This window comes from Micropterus dolomieu, linkage group LG23 (genome assembly GCF_021292245.1).
Source record: "Micropterus dolomieu isolate WLL.071019.BEF.003 ecotype Adirondacks linkage group LG23, ASM2129224v1, whole genome shotgun sequence".
In the NCBI taxonomy this organism is placed as follows: domain Eukaryota; kingdom Metazoa; phylum Chordata; class Actinopteri; order Centrarchiformes; family Centrarchidae; genus Micropterus; species Micropterus dolomieu.
Window position 1 is genome coordinate 27,614,800 of NC_060172.1, and position 22,617 is coordinate 27,637,416.

The 22,617-nt window shown below is 39.6% G+C and overlaps 2 protein-coding genes across 7 annotated transcripts in view; one reads left to right on the forward strand and one right to left on the reverse strand.

Moving 5' to 3' along the window:
- The window catches only part of nlgn2b (neuroligin 2b), a 65,863-nt gene extending 54,350 nt beyond the window's left edge, over nt 1-11,513 (forward strand). For all 4 annotated transcript variants that reach the window (XM_046038836.1, XM_046038833.1, XM_046038835.1 and 1 more), the window contains 5 exons: nt 506-691; nt 3,896-4,161; nt 4,289-4,442; nt 5,887-6,253; nt 6,822-11,513. In XM_046038836.1, the coding sequence (XP_045894792.1) occupies nt 506-691; nt 3,896-4,161; nt 4,289-4,442; nt 5,887-6,253; nt 6,822-7,755 (1,907 nt within the window). In that variant the 3' untranslated portion in view covers nt 7,756-11,513. The remainder of the gene's footprint in view (nt 1-505; nt 692-3,895; nt 4,162-4,288; nt 4,443-5,886; nt 6,254-6,821) is intronic.
- Nucleotides 11,514-15,219: 3,706 nt separating this feature from the next.
- On the reverse strand, nt 15,220-20,950 carry LOC123962794 (endonuclease domain-containing 1 protein). Of its 3 annotated transcripts, none has more exons than XM_046039145.1 (3): nt 20,917-20,950; nt 16,437-16,675; nt 15,220-16,201 (listed from the first exon to the last, which is right to left on the reverse strand). In XM_046039145.1, the coding sequence occupies exons 2-3, from the start codon at nt 16,620-16,622 to the stop codon at nt 15,593-15,595; spliced, it is 795 nt and encodes a 264-aa protein (XP_045895101.1). In that variant the 5' UTR covers nt 16,623-16,675; nt 20,917-20,950; the 3' UTR covers nt 15,220-15,592. The 3 variants fall into 3 exon arrangements, with proteins under 3 accessions (XP_045895101.1, XP_045895099.1, XP_045895100.1); XM_046039143.1 differs by lacking the exon at nt 20,917-20,950 and adding an exon at nt 18,260-18,487; XM_046039144.1 differs by lacking the exon at nt 20,917-20,950 and having other exon boundaries at nt 16,437-16,859.
- Between the last annotated feature and the right edge of the window lie 1,667 nt (nt 20,951-22,617).

A 22,617-nucleotide genomic window follows, 5' to 3' on the forward strand; every position in this document is an offset into this window, starting at 1 on the left:
CTCCTCTTCTTGCAGGGTGAAATAGCCGGCTTAGAACACATGCACTGTACTGTGTGATGTTCTTGAATCCACTATCAGAAGAACAAAGGATTCTTGTGTGTGTGACATTTTGTTCAGTTTATTTTATCTTGTTGTGGGTGTGCACCTACTGTGTGAATGTGTGTCCTGGAAGTAGGTGAAACATGCCTTCTGTTGCTCTCCTCCTCTCCTCTCGACAAGTTCTCTTAACTGTGTTATATTTCCAGCGTGGGTATTAAAAATGAGTAATTTGGCAAGCCTTCTGTGTGAAATCTCCTCAGACTTGCAATGAGTTGGAGGCTGAGAAGTTCCCGACAATGACAGAATGTCATCTTCTGTTTATGTGGGATGTTTTTTTAAAAAGGCAATCAACACACAGAATTATTTTCTCCTTTGCTCCTGATTTTCTCTCCTGCTCTTCTTTTTGCAGATAATCTGTATTTGCTTCCTCTTTTCCTCTCTGTATTTGTTCTAATTTACCCTGCAGGGTTTCTGAGCACAGGGGACCAGTCTGCTAAGGGGAACTATGGCTTGTTGGACCAGATCCAGGCCCTGCGCTGGCTCAATGAAAACATTGGCCACTTTGGAGGAGACCCAGAGAGAATCACCATCTTTGGCTCGGGAGCTGGTGCCGCCTGTGTGAACCTTCTCATTCTTTCCCATCACTCCGAGGGTAAGGTTCTTTCACTGTCATATACCCTGCTCAAAGGGGATTAACATTTCAGGACAGTGTAGGTAGTGTATTTCTTTACAGAGCATGTTAGTCATTTCAATGAACAGCATAAACCAGATAAACATATGTGGCACATGTATATTCCTAAAAGTGAAGGGATATAATATTCAGAGATGAATCATCCACTATTAGCAGCAATATAGTATATTTTTCTTCAATAAACAAAAAGATTCAGTAAAATGAAAGGGAACCAAACCGTCAGTGTGCACAGTGCTAGAGTCGACAGATGGATAAAGACAGTAGGTTATTTGCTGTAAAACCATTACTCACCTTGGGACACAAGCCCTGTAATAATCCAAATAACGTCATTCCATGAGGGACTAAGATCACTGAACTGCTTTGTCAGAATTGTGCTTCTCCAATAAAAGTAATCCTGTCTGGACATGGCATTAGGAATAGATACAGTATATACTTTAGATATTACTTACTTTTATATATTTTACATGGACTTGAAATGAGAAACATCACGAGCACTTTCCATATTTACTATTGTATATCTACAGTTTCATATTATTGAGTTTCATTCGTGAATTTGATATATTTACATGATTTCATACTGTTACTATGGTGATCCTACACAGACTCATTAATAACATGTGTCTTCGCGAGGACTGGACCAAAAGACTGTGGTCTTTGCACTTTCCACTTGTATTTTAAAATAATTCCGTCCATTTAGCAGATGGGCAGTTTAAAATGCCCTCTTTTGGTCAGTAATCTTGCAATTTGGGCTTCCAAGAGCTAAATTACAGAGTCTTCAGTTTACAATGCTGATGTTTCACTAATGTTACAGGCAGGCAACACTGGTGCAAAATCTGTTATTAAAAAATTAAAACTATTATTTCCTCATATTTTTTATATACATGTAAAAGGAAGGCATCTATAGTACACTGGTGGTTTTCAAGCTTTTTGAAATCATGGCATCCCTTTATAGTAATGTTTTTTCCATGGCACCACCATTTCAATGGTTACTGGTTATAGCCTAAAGGTAAAAAAAAAAAAGAATAAACCAGAAGTGCTCGCCTGAAAAATGTATATAAGCCTATTCTCAATCACTCCTAAAATAACCAGCAGTTTTAGGCTATGTTGCTGTGCAGATTTGCAGAAAAACATTGAACATAAACTAAACCAAAATGTATTTGTCCAAAAGTAATATTTGCCTACAATATAGGTTTATCATTTAAAAAACACTCACACATATGACATCATGCAATATACAAATAAAGTTGTTCAAGTTTTTGCTGGCTAACAAGGGTGTTTTGTCTCAAGATGTCTGTTGAACTTTATTTGGCACCATTTCCACATTAGAGATTTGTCACTGCAGACAAGGGATTCAGTTGTGAGACAGGCTGCTGTCCATATCCACCAAAAGCAGTAAGCTAAGTAGTTGTAACTATACAGCTTGATTTTTGGTTCTTGTGGTCACTACTCTAACAGTCATTGTTTCTGACCACTGCGCATCTGAAAAACTTTCGTACTGGAAAACACTTACTATGACAACCAGCAACAGTGAGATGCCCTTACAACTGCGGCATAACTGCATATTTAACAGGCTTTTTAATATGGTGTCCTCTGTTTTGATACATTTGAAAGTATAATTTGAAAATTCATACAATTCATGTGAACTTTGCGTTGTTATTCCATGAGATGAAATGTTCGTGGGAATGTGCAGTAAAAACATACAAGTAAATCTTGCGGCACCCTTGGCCTGGCCTCAAGGCACCACCTCTGGAACCACTGCAGTATACTACATATTAAGGACTATACTATACTTTCTTTGGTTTGTTTTTGACTGGCAGATCTCTAAAATACCCACCAGATGTTTGATCACTAATCCTCTGATGTGATCTTGGTTGGTAGAGCTCAGAAGGTGAATGGCACTTTATACTTTACCAAGAATTCAGATTATGTTATTACAGAACTGTTAACCTTCGCACTGTCAAACTGACCTTGGTTAGATGAAATATTTTTTCATCTGTACTATATGAAGGTGATTCTGAGAATTCTGTGGCTATGGATGGCAACACACGCATCTTTTTTATCTATCACCGGAAAACATTCAGGAGGACATGGAATAGCGTTTCAATAATTAGGTAGTATTGGCCAAGTTGTTAGTTGTTGTCAAGTTGCCAGCTAATGTTGGCTGTGTTGCATGCTGTCCATAGGCAAAGACAAATACTCACACGGGCAGACTTGTGTTCAAATTATACTTCTGGTTTCCTGGTTTAGCATTCAGTCTCACATACAGACGTGTATGGTGTATTTTAAAACACATCTTATCAACACTGATGGCACTTTCATTTGCTTATCTGTTGTGTTACTACAAACCTCCCTTTAGAAGTGGGTTAGTTTGTCTCCTTTTGTTTTGATCAGTGTTGGATTATTGTGGTCGAGATTATGGTAAGTCATTGCTCATATTGTAAATTAATGTGTAAAAAAAAACATTATCATTATGCCTTTATTTGTGGAGAATATCCACTTCTACTCCATTTTGACTGTTAACACCCCGAAGTGCAGAATAAAGTTGGGGGGTGAACAGTTTTTAAAGGTACTGTGTGTGCAGAGGAGAGATGAGATGAGGAGTGGAGCTGGAGCCGCAGCTGAGAGGCTTCTTAATTGATTTCACAGGGAGAAGAGCGGGGGTGGGGCACATGCAGAATATGGGGGGGCTTAATTATTAATGACAGAATCTGCAGATAAAACAGAGGGACAGCAAGCCACTTTACATAACAGTGTAGCGGCGCAACAGTGCAAGCAGTTTTCTTTCTCTCTGTGTCTTTCTTTCTGTCTTTCTCGCTTTATCCAACACAGCCATCAAGCCCACTGCTGTGTGTAGAGTTGTCACCATTTTTCTTGCTGCTGTCTCTCGTTGTATGTAATGGAAGCACTTAATTTTCCTAATGTTCATTAAGATTCTGTCTGCTATGAAAAGCAGCAGAATATCTACTTCATGATGCTTTGTATGTAATACTCTACAATTGCTCCTCCTCCAACATATGCATTATTGAAAGCATTCACACTGTAAGGCCAGCTCCTAGCAAAAGTGTGTCAGAGGGAAATAAATGATGCTGAACTGAGAGAGAGAGAAGTGATTGTGGGTTTTCTATATGTTTTCTTTATCTGCTTTCTTTATCTGGTTCTGTGTAGGCCTGTTCCAGAGGGCCATCGCTCAGAGTGGCTCAGCCATCTCCAGCTGGGCAGTCAACTACCGACCTGTGATGTACACCAAGATCCTGGCGAGGAAGGTTGGCTGCACTCTGGGGGACATGGCTGATTTGGTGGACTGCTTGAGGAGGAAGAGTTTCCGGGAGCTAGTTGACCAAGACATCCAGCCTGCACGCTATCACATCGCCTTCGGACCTGTGGTAGATGGGGACGTGGTGCCTGATGACCCTGAGATCCTCATGCAGCAGGTCGGAGATGATTTCTCTGGGTATCGTCCAGCGAATGATTGCATTGTTTCTGTTTTTTCCTTGCATTTGGTGTGTGACTACATTCTATGCTGTCATGTCATGCTGTGTGTGTTTGTCGTGACACCAGGGCGAGTTCCTGAACTACGACATATTGCTGGGTGTCAACCAGGGAGAGGGCCTGAAATTTGTGGATGACAGTGAAGGAGAAGACGGAATATCAGCAGCCTCGTTTGACTACACCATCTCCAACTTTGTGGACAATCTGTATGGATATCCTGATGGTCAGTCTACGCTGTTTTATCTCGAGCTATTAATTAGTTTGAAGCTAAAATCTTTAACTTTGCACATGTTGTTGGTCTCCACGGCACTGTTGTTCAAACTACAACAAAGATGGCAGAGGAAAATCAAAAGTACTCGGATCCTTTACAAAATAAAAGTAGCACATACTATAAAAATACTTGTTACTACTAGTTAAAAGATAAAGTCATGTAATCAAAATTCTACTTAAATAAAATTACATAAGTATTAGATACTCAGTTAGAACTTAGGCATCCTATTATTGGATCATGATTGCCGAGGCATTAGTCTGAAAGTAGCTAACTATGATTATGATGTTAACTATGTAACATATAAATTTGTTAAGTAATTAGTTAGTGAAGTAGAAATATAAAGTTGCATGAAATTAAAATACTTATTAGTACAAGTACCTCAAATTTTTATTGAGGTACAGTACTTGAGTAAATGTTTCCACCACTGCTGCAAGGTGAGGGTCATGTGACCGATGGGGCTAGCCAAGCCAGCACTACAGCTGGCGGCTAGTCTGCTAGCTTGTTTACTGCTGTCTGTGCAGGGTGTTATTACAGATAGATAAAGTGGCTGTGTTTGAAGACCCTGTTTTATGATTGTTTTTTTGTTATTGCACAATGGATATATTTCAGAAGGAATTGATGATTTAAGTTTTTTTTCTGTTCCGTAGCATTAAGATGGGTCCTCTTCATTATCTGATGCTTTTCCAGACAGACTTTCTGAACAGAGCTGGTGGAATTTGTGTGCTGAGCTGCGCACCCACACATGAAAGAATATGAGAAAAGCATTTGATAATACAAGGGTATATACAGAACAGTTTTCAAAATTTAATTAACTACGAGTTTGTATTCAGAACACAGTTATAAGCTTTGACAAAAATAAATGGAGGTTAATGAATACAGAAACACTACAGGTTGATCAACACGATTTGGAGAGTTTTCCCCTTCACTGTAGAGCAGATTAGTGTTAGAAGGAGATTTGTGGTATGCACTTCTTCGCTGATTAACTTAGCTATAAGGACACAATCTAGCTAGGCTACAGAACTAACCTGCTTCGTCGTTCATATGACCCTAGTCTTGCAGTTGTATCGGTCCCTTGAGAGTGTCCCGCTTTTGAAATTGCCTCTCTTCTGTGAACGGCTCTTCAGCTGAACGAAAGTCATTGATTGCAATAGAAAACTATGTTCACAGTAAATATTGTTTGTGCTACTTCCTGTGCGTTGGCTCTAGTCTGACTTTATTGGCACAGTCTGAATAGCAGCACAGAGACAGGAAGTCAAAAGAAAACAAACCAGAGTGGAGACTACATCTACAGTTTTACAATATTTTAACCAAAAAAGTTACAGATTTCAGAATTAAACCTTTATCCACATACTCTATTACTGCGTGCATACTCACATTCCTTTTTGTTTCTTTCAAGGTAAAGATATCCTGAGGGAAACCATAAAGTTCATGTACACAGACTGGGCTGACAGGGACAATAGTGACATGCGTAGGAAGACCCTCCTGGCTCTGTTCACGGACCATCAGTGGGTGGCCCCGGCTGTCGCCACTGCCAAACTTCACGCTGAGTTCCAGTCGCCTGTCTTTTTCTATACCTTCCACCACCACTGTCAGACCGAGGCAAGGCCAGAGTGGGCAGACGCAGCCCATGGAGACGAGATCCCTTATGTGTTTGGGATTCCCATGGTGGGAGCCACTGACCTGTTTCCCTGTAACTTCTCCAAGAACGACGTAATGCTCAGTGCTGTAGTCATGACATACTGGACCAACTTTGCCAAAACAGGGTTAGTATAATGCCAAATTTAAGAATTACTTTCTGATATTAAGTCCGTTTATCCTATGAGATATCAAGTAATACACAGTGTGTACAGTATACACTTTTTAGAAGCTCACATTGGTGACTTTTGTCCCTTTAATCCAGTGGTTCTCAAACGTTTTCTGTCACGCCCCCCTTTAAAAACTGAAAAAGGTTCAATATCAATCATTAACAACACTGCTGACTGAAATGAAACAAAAGATTCAGTTAGCAAAATAGCCTTGCTTGTATCAGAGCTCATTTTTGTTTATGCCACGACATGAATCACATTCATGCAACTTTAGGTCTGCTCAACATCCATACAGTAACGTAAAGCACCTGCTCTTTCTGAGGCGTTCTTTATGCTAAAATCCAAATCAGATTTCTACACAGGTGCTCACCTCAAATAGCATATCATCTCTTGTGTTTTGATACATTGAATTACTGTATTAGCATCATAGGCAATGCTAAGTGAAAAACTTCTAAATGATCCAGAATTCATAACGTAATAACAAATTTGTTTGTTATGTTTTGATTCTGTTATTTCTCTCTTCCAGGGACCCTAACCTACCAGTTCCTCAGGATACCACGTTCATCCACACCAAGCCCAACCGCTTTGAGGAGGTCATTTGGACCAAGTTCAGCTCCAAAGACAAGCAGTACTTGCATATCGGCCTGAAGCCTCGTGTCAGAGACAACTACCGGGCCAACAAGGTGGCCTTCTGGCTGGAGCTGGTGCCACATCTCCACAGTCTCCACAAGGAAATCATTAGCTCAATCACAACTCGACTGCCGCCCGGAGGCACCAACCGCTGGAAGGGCCCTCACAGCCCTGGCACCCGTTCCACACGCCACCCTGTAATCTCCACCTATCCTCCTGATCCTGAGCCCTACGGTTCAGAGAGACCCCGCTATTCTCCCTTCCCAAGTGAGACAAGGGACTACTCCACCGAGCTGAGTGTGACAGTAGCTGTGGGTGCCTCGCTTCTTTTCCTGAATGTGCTGGCCTTTGCCGCCCTTTACTACAAACGGGATAAGCGCCATGAACTCATGCAGAGACGCCACCGCCGGCTGTCCCCGCAACGTGGCACCACAATGGGCATGGGTGTTGGTATGGGAGTAGTAGGAGCCCCACCACACAATGACCTGGCGCTGACTCAGGAGGAGGAGCTAATGTCGCTGCAGATGAAGCAGCAAAGAGTGGAGCTGGAGCACTGCACACCGCTCCCTTCCCGCGGCATCCACGGTGACCTGGAACCCCTGAGGCCTCCCGTGTGCCCACCTGACTACACGCTTGCCCTGCGGCGGGCACCGGAGGATGTGCCACTGATGACAGCCAACACCATCACAATGATCCCCAGCACCATCAGCAGCATGCAGCCCCTCCACCCCTTCAACACTTATCCACCCGTCCCAGCCCCCTCCACTACACCTGTCCCCAGCCACAGCAACAATGCCCTGCCACACCAACACTCCACCACCCGTGTATAGGACCAGGCACAACCCCACTCTGGGCTTACAGAGACGCACCACACAAACTGCTCGATACAAACTCCACCCTCACCGCCCTCTATTCTCCTTTACTGTATCTTTGTCTTTTCTCATTAAGCCCTCAAATAAAGCTGCAGTTTGTAAGATTTTAAGCAGTGAAATACCTCTAAAATATAATCATAAATCAAGGGGGAGTTGATTAAAAAACTACCCTGTACCCTGCCATCATAGGTTCATACTGCTTTGCCCTGTTTCAGTATCTCTTGCTTAGGTGAGCCACCAAACGCACCAGCTTTAAGCTTATAGCTCTCTCTCTCTCAAAGAGGTATTGAGCTAATCACAGTCACTCTGGCATCTGATGGGTAGCTTGGTTGTTTTGCGCATGTGTCGTTGTGTCAGTGTAAAACTATGTTTGACATAGAATACATATATTAATTTTCATTCGTTTAGTGAAAAGATAATACAGTAGTGAGCAGCTTTGTATGAGGCGACATATGCCCCAACCAGCTGTCTGTCATAAAGCGGTGATTTCTTGAAACTTACAAATTGCAGCTTTAAAGGCCCAATCTGGAAGTGAAATTTGGCACCCCATGTTGAGCACTATGTCCCAGCTGTCTCTGTGTTCTGATTTTGGAGACTTTTGTTTGGTGTGAAATGTACTGACAGCACTGGAAGTGCCGGGATGAACTATTTGACATTTAAGCACGAGTTTTTCATTGAATTGAAAACTTAATTTCTGCTGTTTACAAATTTATGTCCCTGTTTTCAGTTAGGATGCGACCTAAATGCAATCAAAAGTTGTTGTTTTTTTTTAAAATCTGTATACTCACAAATGCTGCTTTCAGAACATTTCCAGATTGGGGCTTCAACTGTTGGGGCGGTACAGGAAATAACTGAATCATACACAGTCTGTGGGATGCAACCTGGAATCCAGGCTGCCCATTAGAACTCACTGCATCTCCGCCGCACAAGCTCTAATCATGTCCATTACTTTATTTGTTTCTCGCTCATTATCTCTCTGTCTGTATTCCCATCTCAGACCATTTAACTGCTTCTCTCTTTTCGCTGCCTCACACTCTATCTCTCTCTGCATCTGCCGTTGTAGCTCTTTTTATTAATCCACTGACATGATCCATTTCCATCGTCACTTCTTTCCTCTTTCCCGCAATCACTTCTAGACTCTCTTTTCCTTTTGGAGTCTTTTATACAAAAACACAAATGTAAATGATGTATTATTAATAAATTGTAAGGATATGAATGAAAAAAAAAAGATATTCTGATATCTCGTTTTTACCAGCATTCTTGGTGCCAAGTACTGTGATAAAGTTCCTCTTTCACTGGCGTCCAGTGGACAGCCTGGAGGGGTCCATCCTGACTGTATCTTACAAAAGGAATTACCATCATAAAAAGTGCCAACCCCTTCATCTTTCTTTTTGATCCACACACTCTTCGTTTTTTTTTGTTTCACTCAGTGTTGCACTGTGGCTGGTCTCTTCTTTTAAAAGGACATCAGATTCAATATATCCTCGTTTTAAAAAAAACAGAATATAACGTTTTATTAACTACTTTGCTGTCTGGGATATTTGCATGATGTTTTTTTTATAAAGAGTGTGGACAGAGAAGTTTGTTTTTTCATTTTGATGATTTGCCTTGTTCTTCATTGATTTGTTTTAATTTTGTAAATCATTTTCATTTTCTATTTTAATATCAGCTGCACTTTGTGGTACTTCAAAAAGGTATTAAAGTATTAAGAGATGAATATTGTGTAAAACTATGATTATAACAGAGTAAATATTTCCTCTTTATTTTTTTCATTTCCTAACACTGAGGCTGTGCCGCAAAACTACCAGAAAGACTGATGAAAGCCTTTTTCTTTCCTCCCTCTTTTAGCTCTGTTTCTCTTTACCTTTTGCAACATTCAAGTTTGCAGTCACTGTATCTCAATCTCACCTGAAGATAGCACTTTTTTAAGTTACAAAAAAAAAAAGAAACGACTACTTGATATGAATAGTCTGAATAAGGTTTATGTCTGTGACTGACATTAACCACATGCTTCAAGTGTTTGAAGACTGCCTGACAGTTATCTTTTCGTCTGCTCTTTTGTTGTTTCATGATTCTCCCATCTGCAAGGTGGGAGAAAGGATCAGATATATTTATGACGGTGAGAAAGCCTTGTACGAGCGTTTCACATCTTTCGCACAACTGAACACAGAGACGGGTCACACTCCGGACAATTCTGAAAAGAAAAAAAACCCCACTGACATTAGGACAACAGTGGACAAATGCCGACAGTGATTCAATCGTGATGACAAATTAGCTTGTATGCTACAGTATGATCTGTCAATGCACAGAGGATGCATTCTAAAAACCTGATTTTCTTTTTTTTTTTTTAATCTCTAATGACAGACATTACTCATACACCATGTACCACAAAAGCAAGTCGAGGGGGTTCCTTCACCCTTCTTGTAATGTTCTGTATCCTGTCTGCTTAGGATAACAACACTCTGGAGCCAGACTGCCATCCCTCACACTGGACTGGAGCGAGCTGCGAGGACAAAAGAACAAAAACCAACACATGAAACAAACTGTACATTTTTTAAGTGTAAGAGAACAAACTGGAATTTGTAAATATTATGTTTGTCGTTTGGTTTGAGTGATTGGCCGGATATTTTCTTTGTGACAACAGGTGCAAGTTTAGATGACTCACATGCGTATGTTTGATTCTACTTTATTTCCTACATCTCAAGAGCAAATTCCAATAAGTTATGGGCACATGAATACATCTGTTAACATACAGGAATAATTTTGAGGAGGAAAAAAACTCACAGCAAGGTTGAGGTCAACAAAAACACGGAAAGGAATGCTGACGGCTCAGGTTAGCCTTGATATTGTGGTGATAAAAATGCCCTTACTGCAAATAGGGCTGTATATATGGCACAAAGGCAGCTTTTGAGTGAAATGAGTCCTTTCATTGTTTAAAAAGCCAAAGAACAGCTGCAGGGAATGGATGAGGGAAGGGAAAATAGGGATGAATCAAAAAATGAGGCAGATAAATGAGATCGGGCAGATGTTTCAAATGTGCTCAAAACAAACAACAAATCAAGGAATTTCTTGTGATGCTGTTGGACTTAATTGTTAGTGTCTCACATTGTCTTGAGCATTGTCATACAGTATAACCTGTAATTGGGAGGTTGTGAAATCCTTTGTACTCTTTTGGTCTTCAGACTCTAACCATGTTTGTGGTTTTGCTACATTTTGCAGTTTTGTCTGCACATTCTGTTTATGGGATTATTAACCCAGCTCTATAATGTGAGTTTGACTTGCCCACACTGACAAAAACAGCACTGCAAAGACAGTTTTTTTGTTTGTTTGTTTGTTTGTTTGTTTGAAACTATGGTTTGGACAGCCAGCAGAAAATGGAAGCACACTCACCAAGTTTAAATGTTTACACTACAGTTTTGATGTTGGCTTAAAGTAAGAGGAAAAAATAAGAAAAATATAAAGCATCACAAGGACCCAAAAATCTTCTTATTACAACATGTATTGCTGGGATGGTAAAGTGAAGGCTTGCACCTGTTTGTCTGTTTCATTTAGTCGGATTCAGTAACCTGCTTGAAGCTCAAGATACTGTGAGAGAGCATTATGACCAGGAGGGGTTGAAAGAATTAAAGTTAATATTTCTATTTCAAATAGAGGCTATTACACACTGTATGTTGTGTATCTGAACTGGAAAACATTAAAAGACATTCTTAAACAAAGGCTTTGCCGTTTTTGTCAAAGAGATGCAGTATTAAAGCTATGTTACTTTTGCACACAACAGAAGGACACAACATGTGGGTACACACAAACCACAGCAGCTTTAAGACTTTGTTATGGCTAACCGGTTAGCGTTCAGTTGCTTATTTACACAACCAGCAGACACAAAGCAACTTTAACTTTAATTCTGTGTGTTTCTGGCCACCATTTAGGTCTGGTTTGGTCTCCACCTATTCCTGAGAAAAAATACCTCTTTAGTTAGCTGCTGTGTTTGACTTGTTTTACTAGCTAGCGAGCTTCATTGCTAACTTTGTGTATTTGCTTTTTTGAATTGTAAAGTAGGTATAGCAAATGTTTTGCTCCTAATTGCGGCCCGTAGCTGCTGGAAACAGTTGAAAATGGAGAGCCTGAATCAAACAGTACATTTGTGGGACATACATTTTAAAGAGGCTAACAAGCTTTGTAGAGTTAGTTGGTTGGTTGGTTGGTTGGTTGGTTGGTTGGGTCTGTCACTGTGAGTGACTCCCAAATGAATCTCACATCCAGCCATTTAATTCAATATTTAAAATACTGATTGTTGGAGCTTGAGAGAAGTGGGGATGATTGTTGGTTTTTCTTTTTTTTTAAGTAAGAAGGAAATGATGTGGTTGTTCAGAGAGAGAACGGTTAACACCAAAAAGACACACTAAGATTGACACGGTTATCCCTTATTACTAGTCTTGACCAGTGTAACTGTCTTTATTGCTGTAGTAGTGGGTAAGGCTTTGAAGACATCATCATTTTTTGTTTTGTCAGTTTGGTTGTTGTCTAGCATATAGCTAGCTTTCACTATAAATGTATCCTCCTAATGTGCAGTTTCCCATGATTTCATTTTCCAAGCCACACAAACTGAGTTCTGACTTTCATTCAATGAGGTCTTTGAATTTCAAAGCCTACAATAACTTGGCAGCACCAGTTTGATGAACCGTCCTCTGATCTGTGTTTATTCAGCTGCTGTACACAAATCAATATTATAGCAAATATACTGGAACAGACTAATGCACTGGTGCTGTTGGAGAAAGTGTGGCATGGCTTATCATTCATTCAAGCCCTGATGTGGAAATAAGTGACTATCTTTGTTTGCACATTTATTTCAGGGTTGTAGTGGTGAATAAGCACTTTTAGACTATGTTGCACCGGTTTTCACCTCTCCAAAGTCACTCGAATCAGTGATTTTTTTTCCCCCAATAACATTCTTGGTATTGTAAATATCACAGGTAAACTAAGATAATTACTTTGGAAAACAATAAAGATAGATCATTTCAATATGCAAGCCCTGCCTGCAGCTTTGTTGCAAGCATTTTTTAAAGTTTTTTTTGTTGATGTTTAAGAAGAGAACAGAGTGAGAGGAAAAAGTCAAATATTGCATTGCACAAGTGAAGAATTTTTAATAACTGCGCCGTAGCCAGAGGCCTTATGTTTTCAGGTTGTCCATCCATACCATTCTTGTGTACGCGATATCTCAGAAATTTCTCAGAAAATTCTTCAAATTTGCCACAAAAGTCCACTTGGGCTCAAAGATGAACTAATTAGAATTTGGTGATTAAAGGTAAAAGGTCAAGGTCACTGTGACCTCACGTCCATCCCATGCTCATAAACGCGATATCTCAGGAACACCTGAAGGGAATTTCATTTCATCTGCCACAAACCTCCACTTGGACTCAAGGATTCACTGATGGGTTTGTTTTTGGTTGTCGAAGGTCAAGGTCATTGTGACGTTTTTTGCCATAACTCAAGAATTCATACACTAATTATGTCAAAATTGTCTAATATAAATGTCTAATATAATAAAATGACTAAGTGATTAAATTTTAGATCCATAAGGTCAAAGGTCAACTTCTCCGTCCCCTTGGACTCATGGATGAACTAATTAGAATTTGGTGGTCAAAGGTCAAGGTCACTGTGACATCATAATGTCCCGGAAAAAAACCTTTTTGGCCATTATTCAACACCATAACTGAGGAACAGAAGGGGAGATTGTGACCTGATTTCACAGTTGGTCGGACACTAAATAGATCACACTTTTGACTCCAAGGTCAAAGGTCATTGTGACCTCAAAATGTTCACTGGGAAGACACAATGAGCTAGCACAGTACGGGCTTTCCTCCATCTCATCTTTTCTCCTTTTCACTTCCTGCCTCATTCTGAATTTCAAGCGTCGTCACAATCACTTCAAACAACGTAATGGAGTGCTCCTAGCTAATCATGATCCTGCTAATGAGTGAGTTTTACCGAGATTTCATAGAGAGGCTTCGCATCTAAAAATAAATAAAAAAACACCAGATACACTCTATAAGAATCCATCTTTACATAGTAATCAAGTACATGTGTACCTGTTTAACCAGTACATTGATTATAATCCTTGATTAATCAGTTCAACAATGCAGATTCACTGGAATCATGTGATTTTTATAGTGATAACTTCTATTTATTTCTCCATGAATTCCATTATTCAATTCCTTCCAAGTATTCACTACATATATTATGAGTCTGGACAGACATGCATGTAGACTGCAACTTGCCTGGTTGACGGAAGCACACAACCCGGGGGCAGTAATTGTAGTCATATCTGGAATACTAAATCTTTACTTTTGGTTTAGAATATCTGGCATGAATTATTGCTGCAATAAAAAGCAAGTTATTCGACCCCAGTGGGTACTCTTATGCTTGATGTGCACTGTATTAATCAAAATCATCTTTATTATAACTTCCGCAGATTCATCGTAAATAGATTGCACAATTGTTGATATGACTAATGCCTATGGTAATGTCATAGCATTTTTCTTTCGCACTCAATCCAATTACCACCGCAGATAATAATAACTCTGTTTATCCTGTAAGCACTGAGCACAGAAAATACTTCACCTCCCTCACTAGATGGCAGTGTGCAACTATAATGTATAGGAAAGGCCTGCTGCTTCAGAAATTTGGGTTAGGCAGTTTTTAATCCAAATTAACAAGCCTATTGAATTTTTTTTATTTTCATTTTGGGAAGATGCCTGATAATGCTACACAGCTATAACAGCTCAGAAAGCATCTCCCTCTCTAGAATTGCAAATAGAAACATCATTCTCAAAAACTTTAAAGACGACTTCAGCAACACATGAAACCAAAAACTACTTTTTAAATTATGAAAAGTCAAATATGCTTTTATGATGTGATATTCACAGAAGTAATATTTTGTTTAATTTTTCATTGGACACCCAGATATGTTTTCGTTGTCTTTTAAATAATACAGTTTAGATGCTAAGTAAGGGTTCTCAGATCCTTGGTTTATTGAAAACTTTTATAACTTTACAACAAAAGCAGTTGTCCATGGATTTTTTATGCTATTCAAAAGGCTTTTATTACTTGTAGATTAACTAAATGATTAAAGACAATAAAACCTATCAAACAGCCATAAAAGTCACATCCAATTTTTATAACTGACAAAACATTGAAACTCACATATGTCCAAAGGTATGACAAAAAGAAGCTATTTCTCAGCTTAAAGCTTAATGACTTCAGGGGACCTCGGCTTTAGTAAAAGATGAGGACTGGTTGTTTTTCTGTCTTTTAGTCTCTTAGCACATTTCGAACTGCAAACTTTTAGTTCAGTATTTTACGCATTTAAGCGTTTTATTGTATAACTGATAACACATTCACAATATAGACAGGTAAATTAAGATATTTTATTAGATGAGCCAATTTACATAACACACCATACATCTGTAGGCCTATTATACTCACTCTCACAACAAGGTTGCTTTCCGGTACAATAATCATGGTATTTGTTATTATATATTTTAAGAACAGACTTAATGAAAGAACACACTCATTTTTCAACTGAAGAAAGAGCAATTTAGTTTCTTTTTATAACTTTTCAAGGGTACAAAAATAACTGAGCTGCAAGGGCAATTTTTACTTAAAGTTAAAGGGTATTCTCACATTATAAGATTTTTTTCATTACTCTTGAGCACAAAAAGGCACAATTGTCTACCATTATGCATCTTAACTTTGAAGAAATCCACGTGCACACAGAAGGGCTAAACTCAGAGAGCTTTCAGATAGTATGTTGGAGGTAAAGAGGAAGGGGTGAGGGAGAGATGCAGTTGTCATAAAAGATCTGAAGGTTCTGGTCAACATCCATATGATTTTTCAGAAAGTTCTCAAGTTCCTGGACCGTCAGCTCATGAACGCTGTTGCCCTCTTTGGCGTTTTTGGCGAAGGCTGCGTGGGACGGGAAGCGGATGCGAACATCGTGGGGGGCGTTGCGGTCGTATTCGGTGCAGCAGTATGCGGACCACACATCTTCGGGGATGGCCACGCGGTCCTGGTTGTTTCGACGGATCATGTTGCCTCTGGTGGTCACTCCGGTGACGATGTATGCCGTGCCGCGGCAGAAGTTGTTGAGGCGTACCCGGATCCGCTCCTCATACTCACGCCAAGGCCCGATATTGAACTCCCGTATCTCTGGGACCACGTTGGTGAGAGTGTATGTGGCAGCCCGGTCGTGTGGGGTGGACTGGTGCTGGTCCGGGTTCAGGTGACCTCTCTCATACAGGACCACATCAGAGTAGTCATCCAGGACTGCCTGGCTGTCCTCAAACTTCATGTGCAGGTAACCAGTAGGGAAGGGCAGCATGTTTCCATTTCCATCGACTTCAGCCAGCTGGGGAGACACAGAAGAGCACTTACAGTAGTTTTATGATATAGTGGGAAAAAATGCTCAGCCAGTATTGTCTATGAGGCTTCTTTTTTCTCACTCTAACCCTAACCCTCTCTAAGAGGCTTCCTGTATGACATTTTATGGGTTACCTGGTTAAACGAATGAATGAACACACCTTTAAGTGTTTGTCATTTTTGAAAAACAAACTAGACCAAATACTCAAAGACAAGCCTCTGACCTGTGGCTCATACATCCATGGGTAGTCCACACGTCTGTCTCCCTCTGTCTTCTTGAAGGTATAAGCCGAGTAAACTGGAATCCTCTTTTGGGAGTCGTACAGGGTCACATAGCGAGGTTTGTCTGCATAACGTTGGCAGATCTTCTTCAGTTTGGTGCCGGTGAGCCCCCGCGGTGGTGTCCCCATATACAGGGAGTCCTTGCATCTCTCCACGTGATTAAAATCTTGAACAACCGTTGCTGACATTAGAGGCAAACAACAGATTATCAAAAGAGCAAAAACTGAAAGTGATAACATATTCATGGTCAGAAACGTCTCTTACTGTGGCCTCTGCAAAATAATGACAGAAGATGTCTGCAGTTATGATTTAAATGTTGTAAAGTTGATATGCAAAGCAAGTACAGTGTGACCAGAAGACAGGCCTCCTAACACATGTGGGCGTGGTTGTACACATCATTACATTGCTCTAACCTGCAATTTAAAAATAATATTGAATAAAAAGATAGGTTTGTTGTCTTGAATATTAGTATAACTTATACTGACATGTCTGTTCCATTAGGTTCTTAATGAGGTTAGATACTGGATCATTAACTTCTGCAGGGGTGCTGTGCTGTATGTTGCATAGTATAAAAGTTTTTGTAATGTAATTATTCTACATATTTACCTTAGTACCACAAAGAATTCTTAACCATCACACCTATTCTGAATAACTACCGCTGTACTTTGACCTTGCAAGATCTCTTTTCTTCCAGTGATTTCAACATATTAGTTTCCTGCTTTAAAGGAAGACATTTTTTCTGTTGCTATAAGTGAAATTCACTCTCATAGAAGCCTGATTTCTGCTGAGTGTGGTGACACACAGGATACTGCAGTAGGATATTCATAGACATGCTATCAATGTAATGGTAAAATGCAAAAACTGTCTAATCTTTTCTCAGTGGTGAACAAAAGGCCTACAGTGACCAGTGTGGTTCAGAGGTACTATGCTACTCAGTGTGAATGGTTGATAAGCCACTGGGCATAAGAGAGATTAAGCATGAAAGTTAAACTACGACATAGCAACAAAAAGTGTTTGTACACTTTACATTTACAGCTTTATAACGAGCAAGAATTATATACACACTTATTGTGAAGATTGTGATAAAAATGAAGAAAAAAAATAAGAAAGAAAGCTTGTACTCCATAGAAAGTGAAGAAACTTAACATGCCATGAAGTAGAATGAGCATTTCATAGCAAATGGTTCAATGTTCTGCCAAAATGGGTGCTTGACCTATTTTGGCAGCTCACGGTGTACAGAGCAATTAATCCATCTGAAACTCTCTTCCTGTTTCCAGTTTTTTTTATCCTTAGTCCTTCATCAGCAGCTTGGACACATTATGTAAAATCTTTATTTTTATTCTAACACATTGACTACCCCTACTTGAACGACCAGTTTTTCCCTCTCCAGAACTTCAAGGGACAGTTTGTGTGGATGTTTTCCTGATTTTGCAAGTATCATTTGTCAACAACATGTCATGTGGCTTGGTGGTTGCATTGACAATCCAATAACAGAATGGTCACTGATTGATCCACTCATCAACCCAACCTGTTCTCACTCCCAAGTCCTAACATATGCATCAACCGCATGTCCTGCCAGTGTCCCTCATTGCACATGCTCTGAAGATGATCATCATCTCAATCAGTGATTCCCAACCAGGGTTACTCTATACCCTAGGGGGTACTTCTTCACTAGCTAGGGGTAATATGAAAAGATTTTGGATTAGATTAAGTAATAAAGAGAGAAAGTATGATTTAATTTTTAGAAATATAGGTGTACCTGTACCTGAAATTGGGGCAGTGGTGGCCCAAACGTTAGAGAAGCGAGCTCGTGACAGGGAGGTGACCAGTTCAATCCCCATACCGACAGGATAAAATCTGGGTGTGGAAAATAAAAACAAGCAGGGCTTGCCATCCCTCATTTACCACCACTGAGGTACCCTTGAGCAAGGCACATAACCCCAACTGCTCCAGTGGAGTTATTCAGTGGCCAGCAGACCAGGCTGTGGTTGTACTGGGCAGCTTACAGGTGTGAATGTGATCAGAGCCTTCCTGCAAATGAGAGGTTGCTCTCAGCGAAGTTCCCTGAATAAATAAAGAGGGGGGGGATGAGTGCATGTTAACTAGTTAGCATGCAAGCGGAGAAGTTGAAACACTTAGTTTACAGTAGTGGAAAATTGGTTGAAATAGTTAGCTGAAAGTAATGGAGAAACAGTTGAAATAGCTAAAAGTTATGGATATATGATTGAAAAAGCTAATTGTAAAGGAAAATGGTTCAAATCGTTAGCTAAAAGTAAAGGAGAAAAAATTGTTAGCTAAAAGTAAATGGTAATGGTCTGTACTTGTATAGCGGCTTTCTAGTCTTCTGACCAGTTAAAGCGCTGTACGCTACATGTCAGATTCACCCCATGCACACACACATTCACACAGTGATGGCAGTGGCTACCATGCAAGGTGCCAACTGCTCATCAGAAGTAGAAACTAATCATTCACGCAGCCAATCTGGATTTGGGTTCAGTATCTTGCCCAAGGACACTTTGACATGCAGACTGTAAGACCACCGACCTTCTGATTAGCAGATGACCCACTTTACCTCCAGAGCCACAGCCTCATAAAATGTTGAAACAGACAAATAGAATGGGGAAATAGCTGACAGTAATGGAGTAGTGTTAGGGTATGTGTGACAAAAAGAAAAGACTGGAAACCAGTGACCTGAATGTCTGAACTGTAAAGGAAATAAAAATGTGCTGCATATCAGTGGCTGGAGTTTCTGCTGCTGTCCTATACTGCCCTCTTCTCAAGTCTGTCTTATGCAAATTGGAACTGTTTGTCAGATTAGCTGGAGCAACAATCCTTCAGTGCCCTAATAAGTCAATTTGAGTGACTGAGTGTTGTTATTCATCGGGGGACCAGCTTGCCTCTCTGATCTAATCTTGAGTTATGACAATCATAACTTATGTAGCTGGGGCTGATGACTCAGTTATGTGAGCAGACATTTTTCAGCTGTCAGCATTTTTACCAATTAATATTATAAATTCAGACCAAGCTCAGACCCAGCTCATCTGCCCTCTGCTGCTTCATCTTCAGGAGAAGATGGGAGAGCACTTTACTGCCATAGAGTTTAATCTTAACAGTTCTTTAGTAGAAAATGTAACTAGTAGTCATGACTGTCCATACAGCAACATTTCTAAACATTATCAGTTTGAGTTATGGGGCAGCACTTTGGGGTAGCTTTTATGATTTTCAAATAAGTGATAAAAGTCATCTAAACATCTGTCTGTTTATTTGTTTGTTTCTTGGGGGAATTAAAGATTTAAAGTAAATGTATGTGATGCTGAAATCCTTTACAAATATAAATCCCTCTAGAGTTCCATGTTTCTAAGACTGGCTTGGAAATGTGGTCAGTCATAGTAAAAACAATTCAGTTGAAAGACATGTAAGGCTGACCTGGAATAAGCCCATTAAAGAAGTATGTGCCATGCTGTTGAGATATTTAATGACAAATTAAATAAATTTAATGACAAATTAAAGAAAGTAATTATTTATTTGAGTACTAGGAGTGACTGCGTGATGCGTGAGTAGGTAGTGATTCTAAAATATATTATAAATGCAGTATAACAATTTCATTTAATACTTTACAAATATTCTACACATTCTGTACTGTACACACACGCTTACTGTTTTGTGTATTTATTTTTAATATTTTTTTAACACACACACACACTTACTGTTTTATTTATTTATTTAATTTTAATTTTTAATATTTCTTCATTGTTTTTTTTACACAAACACACATACGCTTTGATTACTTTACGCTTTAATTACTTGTTTAATGAAATGTATGGGGTTGATTGTTCTTATGTTGTATGTATGATGCTTTGGCAATGTTGTTGTTACACATTCATGCCAATAAAGCTAATTTGAATTGAATTGAATTACTGTACTCAACCAAACATGTCCTTGGCAGGCCTACCTCACGTTCTGCACGTGCATAAAATCCAAGATGTCATCATGCAATAATATATATTGCCCACTTGGAGGCAGTGTAAGCTTATTTGTTGTTTGGTCCCATTCCCTGCTCCATGATGATAACTGCCTAAAACCATATATTTTTTAAATTCAAGGACACAGCTGCGTTTGTAAGACTGAAAAGTGAAACAAACTGTATAATTGCCATTTTTTATTTGGGAAAAAATACTGATCTTAGTTAATTTAATCAGTTTGTTAAAATTTGATTGCTTGATGAGAGAGGCATTGTGTTATAATAATTTTTCTAATATGCAAATTAATGTACAAGGTACAAAGTCCAAGGTACAAGGTAGATTTATTTGTCACATTACAACAGTTTGTAAAGTGAATTTGAGTCTGCAACTCCCTTCTGCTATGTAGCAGACAATATGCAGTAATATAAAAGTATGCGTAGGCGTAGGCACCTCACCTCACCTTACTGATATGAAGCTCAGGAGATGGGTACCAATGATCTTCTGAGCAATTTTAATCACCCGCTGAAAAGCCCTGTGGTCCTGGGCCGTGCACATCCCATGCCAGTTTGTGATGTTTCCAGTCAGGATGCTTTCTGTTGCTCCTCTGTAAAAATTGACAAGAACTTGGCACGGGACTTTGGGCTTCTTAAGCTTTCTTAAGAAATACAGGCGTTTTTGAGCTTTCTTCACCAGCATCGAGATGTGAGATGACCATGTCAGATTCTCTGTGATGCTGATTCCCAGGAATCCGAAACTGTTCACCTGCTCCACCTCAGCTCCACTGATGTAGACAGGAGTGTGTGTCTTTATCTCCTTTTTCCTGAAATCAGCGATTTGTTCTTTATGTGCCGAAGAATCTGTTTCTCAAAGCAATTCATCAGAATGGGCGTGAGTGCCACAGAGCGGTAGTTGTTCAGACTAGAAACTGCAGACTTTTTAGGTACAGTGGCTGTCTTGAAGCAGGTGCACTGCAAAAACTAAAATCTTAGTAAGATTAATTATCTTAATTGAAGGCAAAATATACTTATTTTTTGTCTGACAAGATATTTCTTCTAACCAGGTGGCTTTTATGTTAGAGAATTTCACTTGTTTCAAGATAATTTTGCTTATTTTAAGTAATATTTCCCCCATTTTAATACTTTTATTTCTTGTTTTTGAGAGCTCAGTTTTTGCAGTGTGGGAACCCTCTATAAGAGATGGTGATATATTGAAAATGTCAGTAATAACATGAACTAGCTGATTGGCACAGGCTTTTAGTACACAGGCAGGAATGTTATCAGGCCCAGCTGATTTACTCATATTCACTCTCGGCAGGACTCTCCTCACATCTGCTGTGGATACTGACAGTGGCCATTGTTCTGGAGGTGGAGTAGACTTTACAGCTGACTCTTTGTTGAGGACATCAAAGCGAGCATAAAAGGTGTTTAGCTCATCTGGTAATGTGGCCTCACACAGGATGGTCGGAGCTCCTGCTTTTGTAGCCTGTGATGTTTTTGATGGCCTGCCACATATCTTTGTTGTAGTTGGTGTTGAGGTCTCTCTCCAGTCTGTGCTGATGCCTCCGCTTCGCCTTCTTACTGTATTTCAGTTTTGAAAACTGAAATACAATTCTGTTTCTTGTTACTCCACATGAACGATTTCATTAATATACGTAAAGTCGACTATATTAGGTTATATCTTCCCATTTTTAGGGCTGGACTGTTCTCCTCCTAGTTTCCTAACTTTTTGCTTTCCTCTTCGGTCTTTTCTTGTGTCACCCAGTTTACCATAGGATTTGGTCAAAGCTTTATTGCGTCAGAATATTAGTTATTAGTTAAACAAATGGGTAAAAAAAAAAAAAAAAGTCACGTTTGTTAATCATTGTTCAGTAGTTGTGCTGTTTAATAATAGGCCAACTTAAATCATCATTAGTAGGCTATAGCATATATTTAGAAGCTCTTGGGCGACATTGTAAAACATTAGCTGTATCACTACTGTCATTTTATCCAGAGCATGACGGCTATTTTTTTTTTTTTTTTTTAATAGTAGGCTAACTGTCGAGACAGAATAGATGCTCCCTTCACTTGCAAACTACAAGATACAGTTTCTGCGCGTTCACTGAGCCACCAGGGGGCTCAATTTAGCAGAATATACTGGCCTATGAGGCTGTCCCTACTTAGTT

Bases quoted from the DNA above. Each gene is read 5' to 3' on its own strand.
- LOC123962794 (XM_046039143.1), bottom strand. From the start codon at position 18,395: ATGAGGGATGGCAAGCCCTGCTTGTTTTTATTTTCCACACCCAGATTT. The intron at 16,676-18,259 runs GTACAGGTACAC...CTCTAATGTCAG, and splicing joins CACCACTGCCCCAATTTCAG to CAACGGTTGTTCAAGATTTT. The intron at 16,202-16,436 runs GTCAGAGGCTTG...GTGTCTCCCCAG, and splicing joins CATGGATGTATGAGCCACAG to CTGGCTGAAGTCGATGGAAA.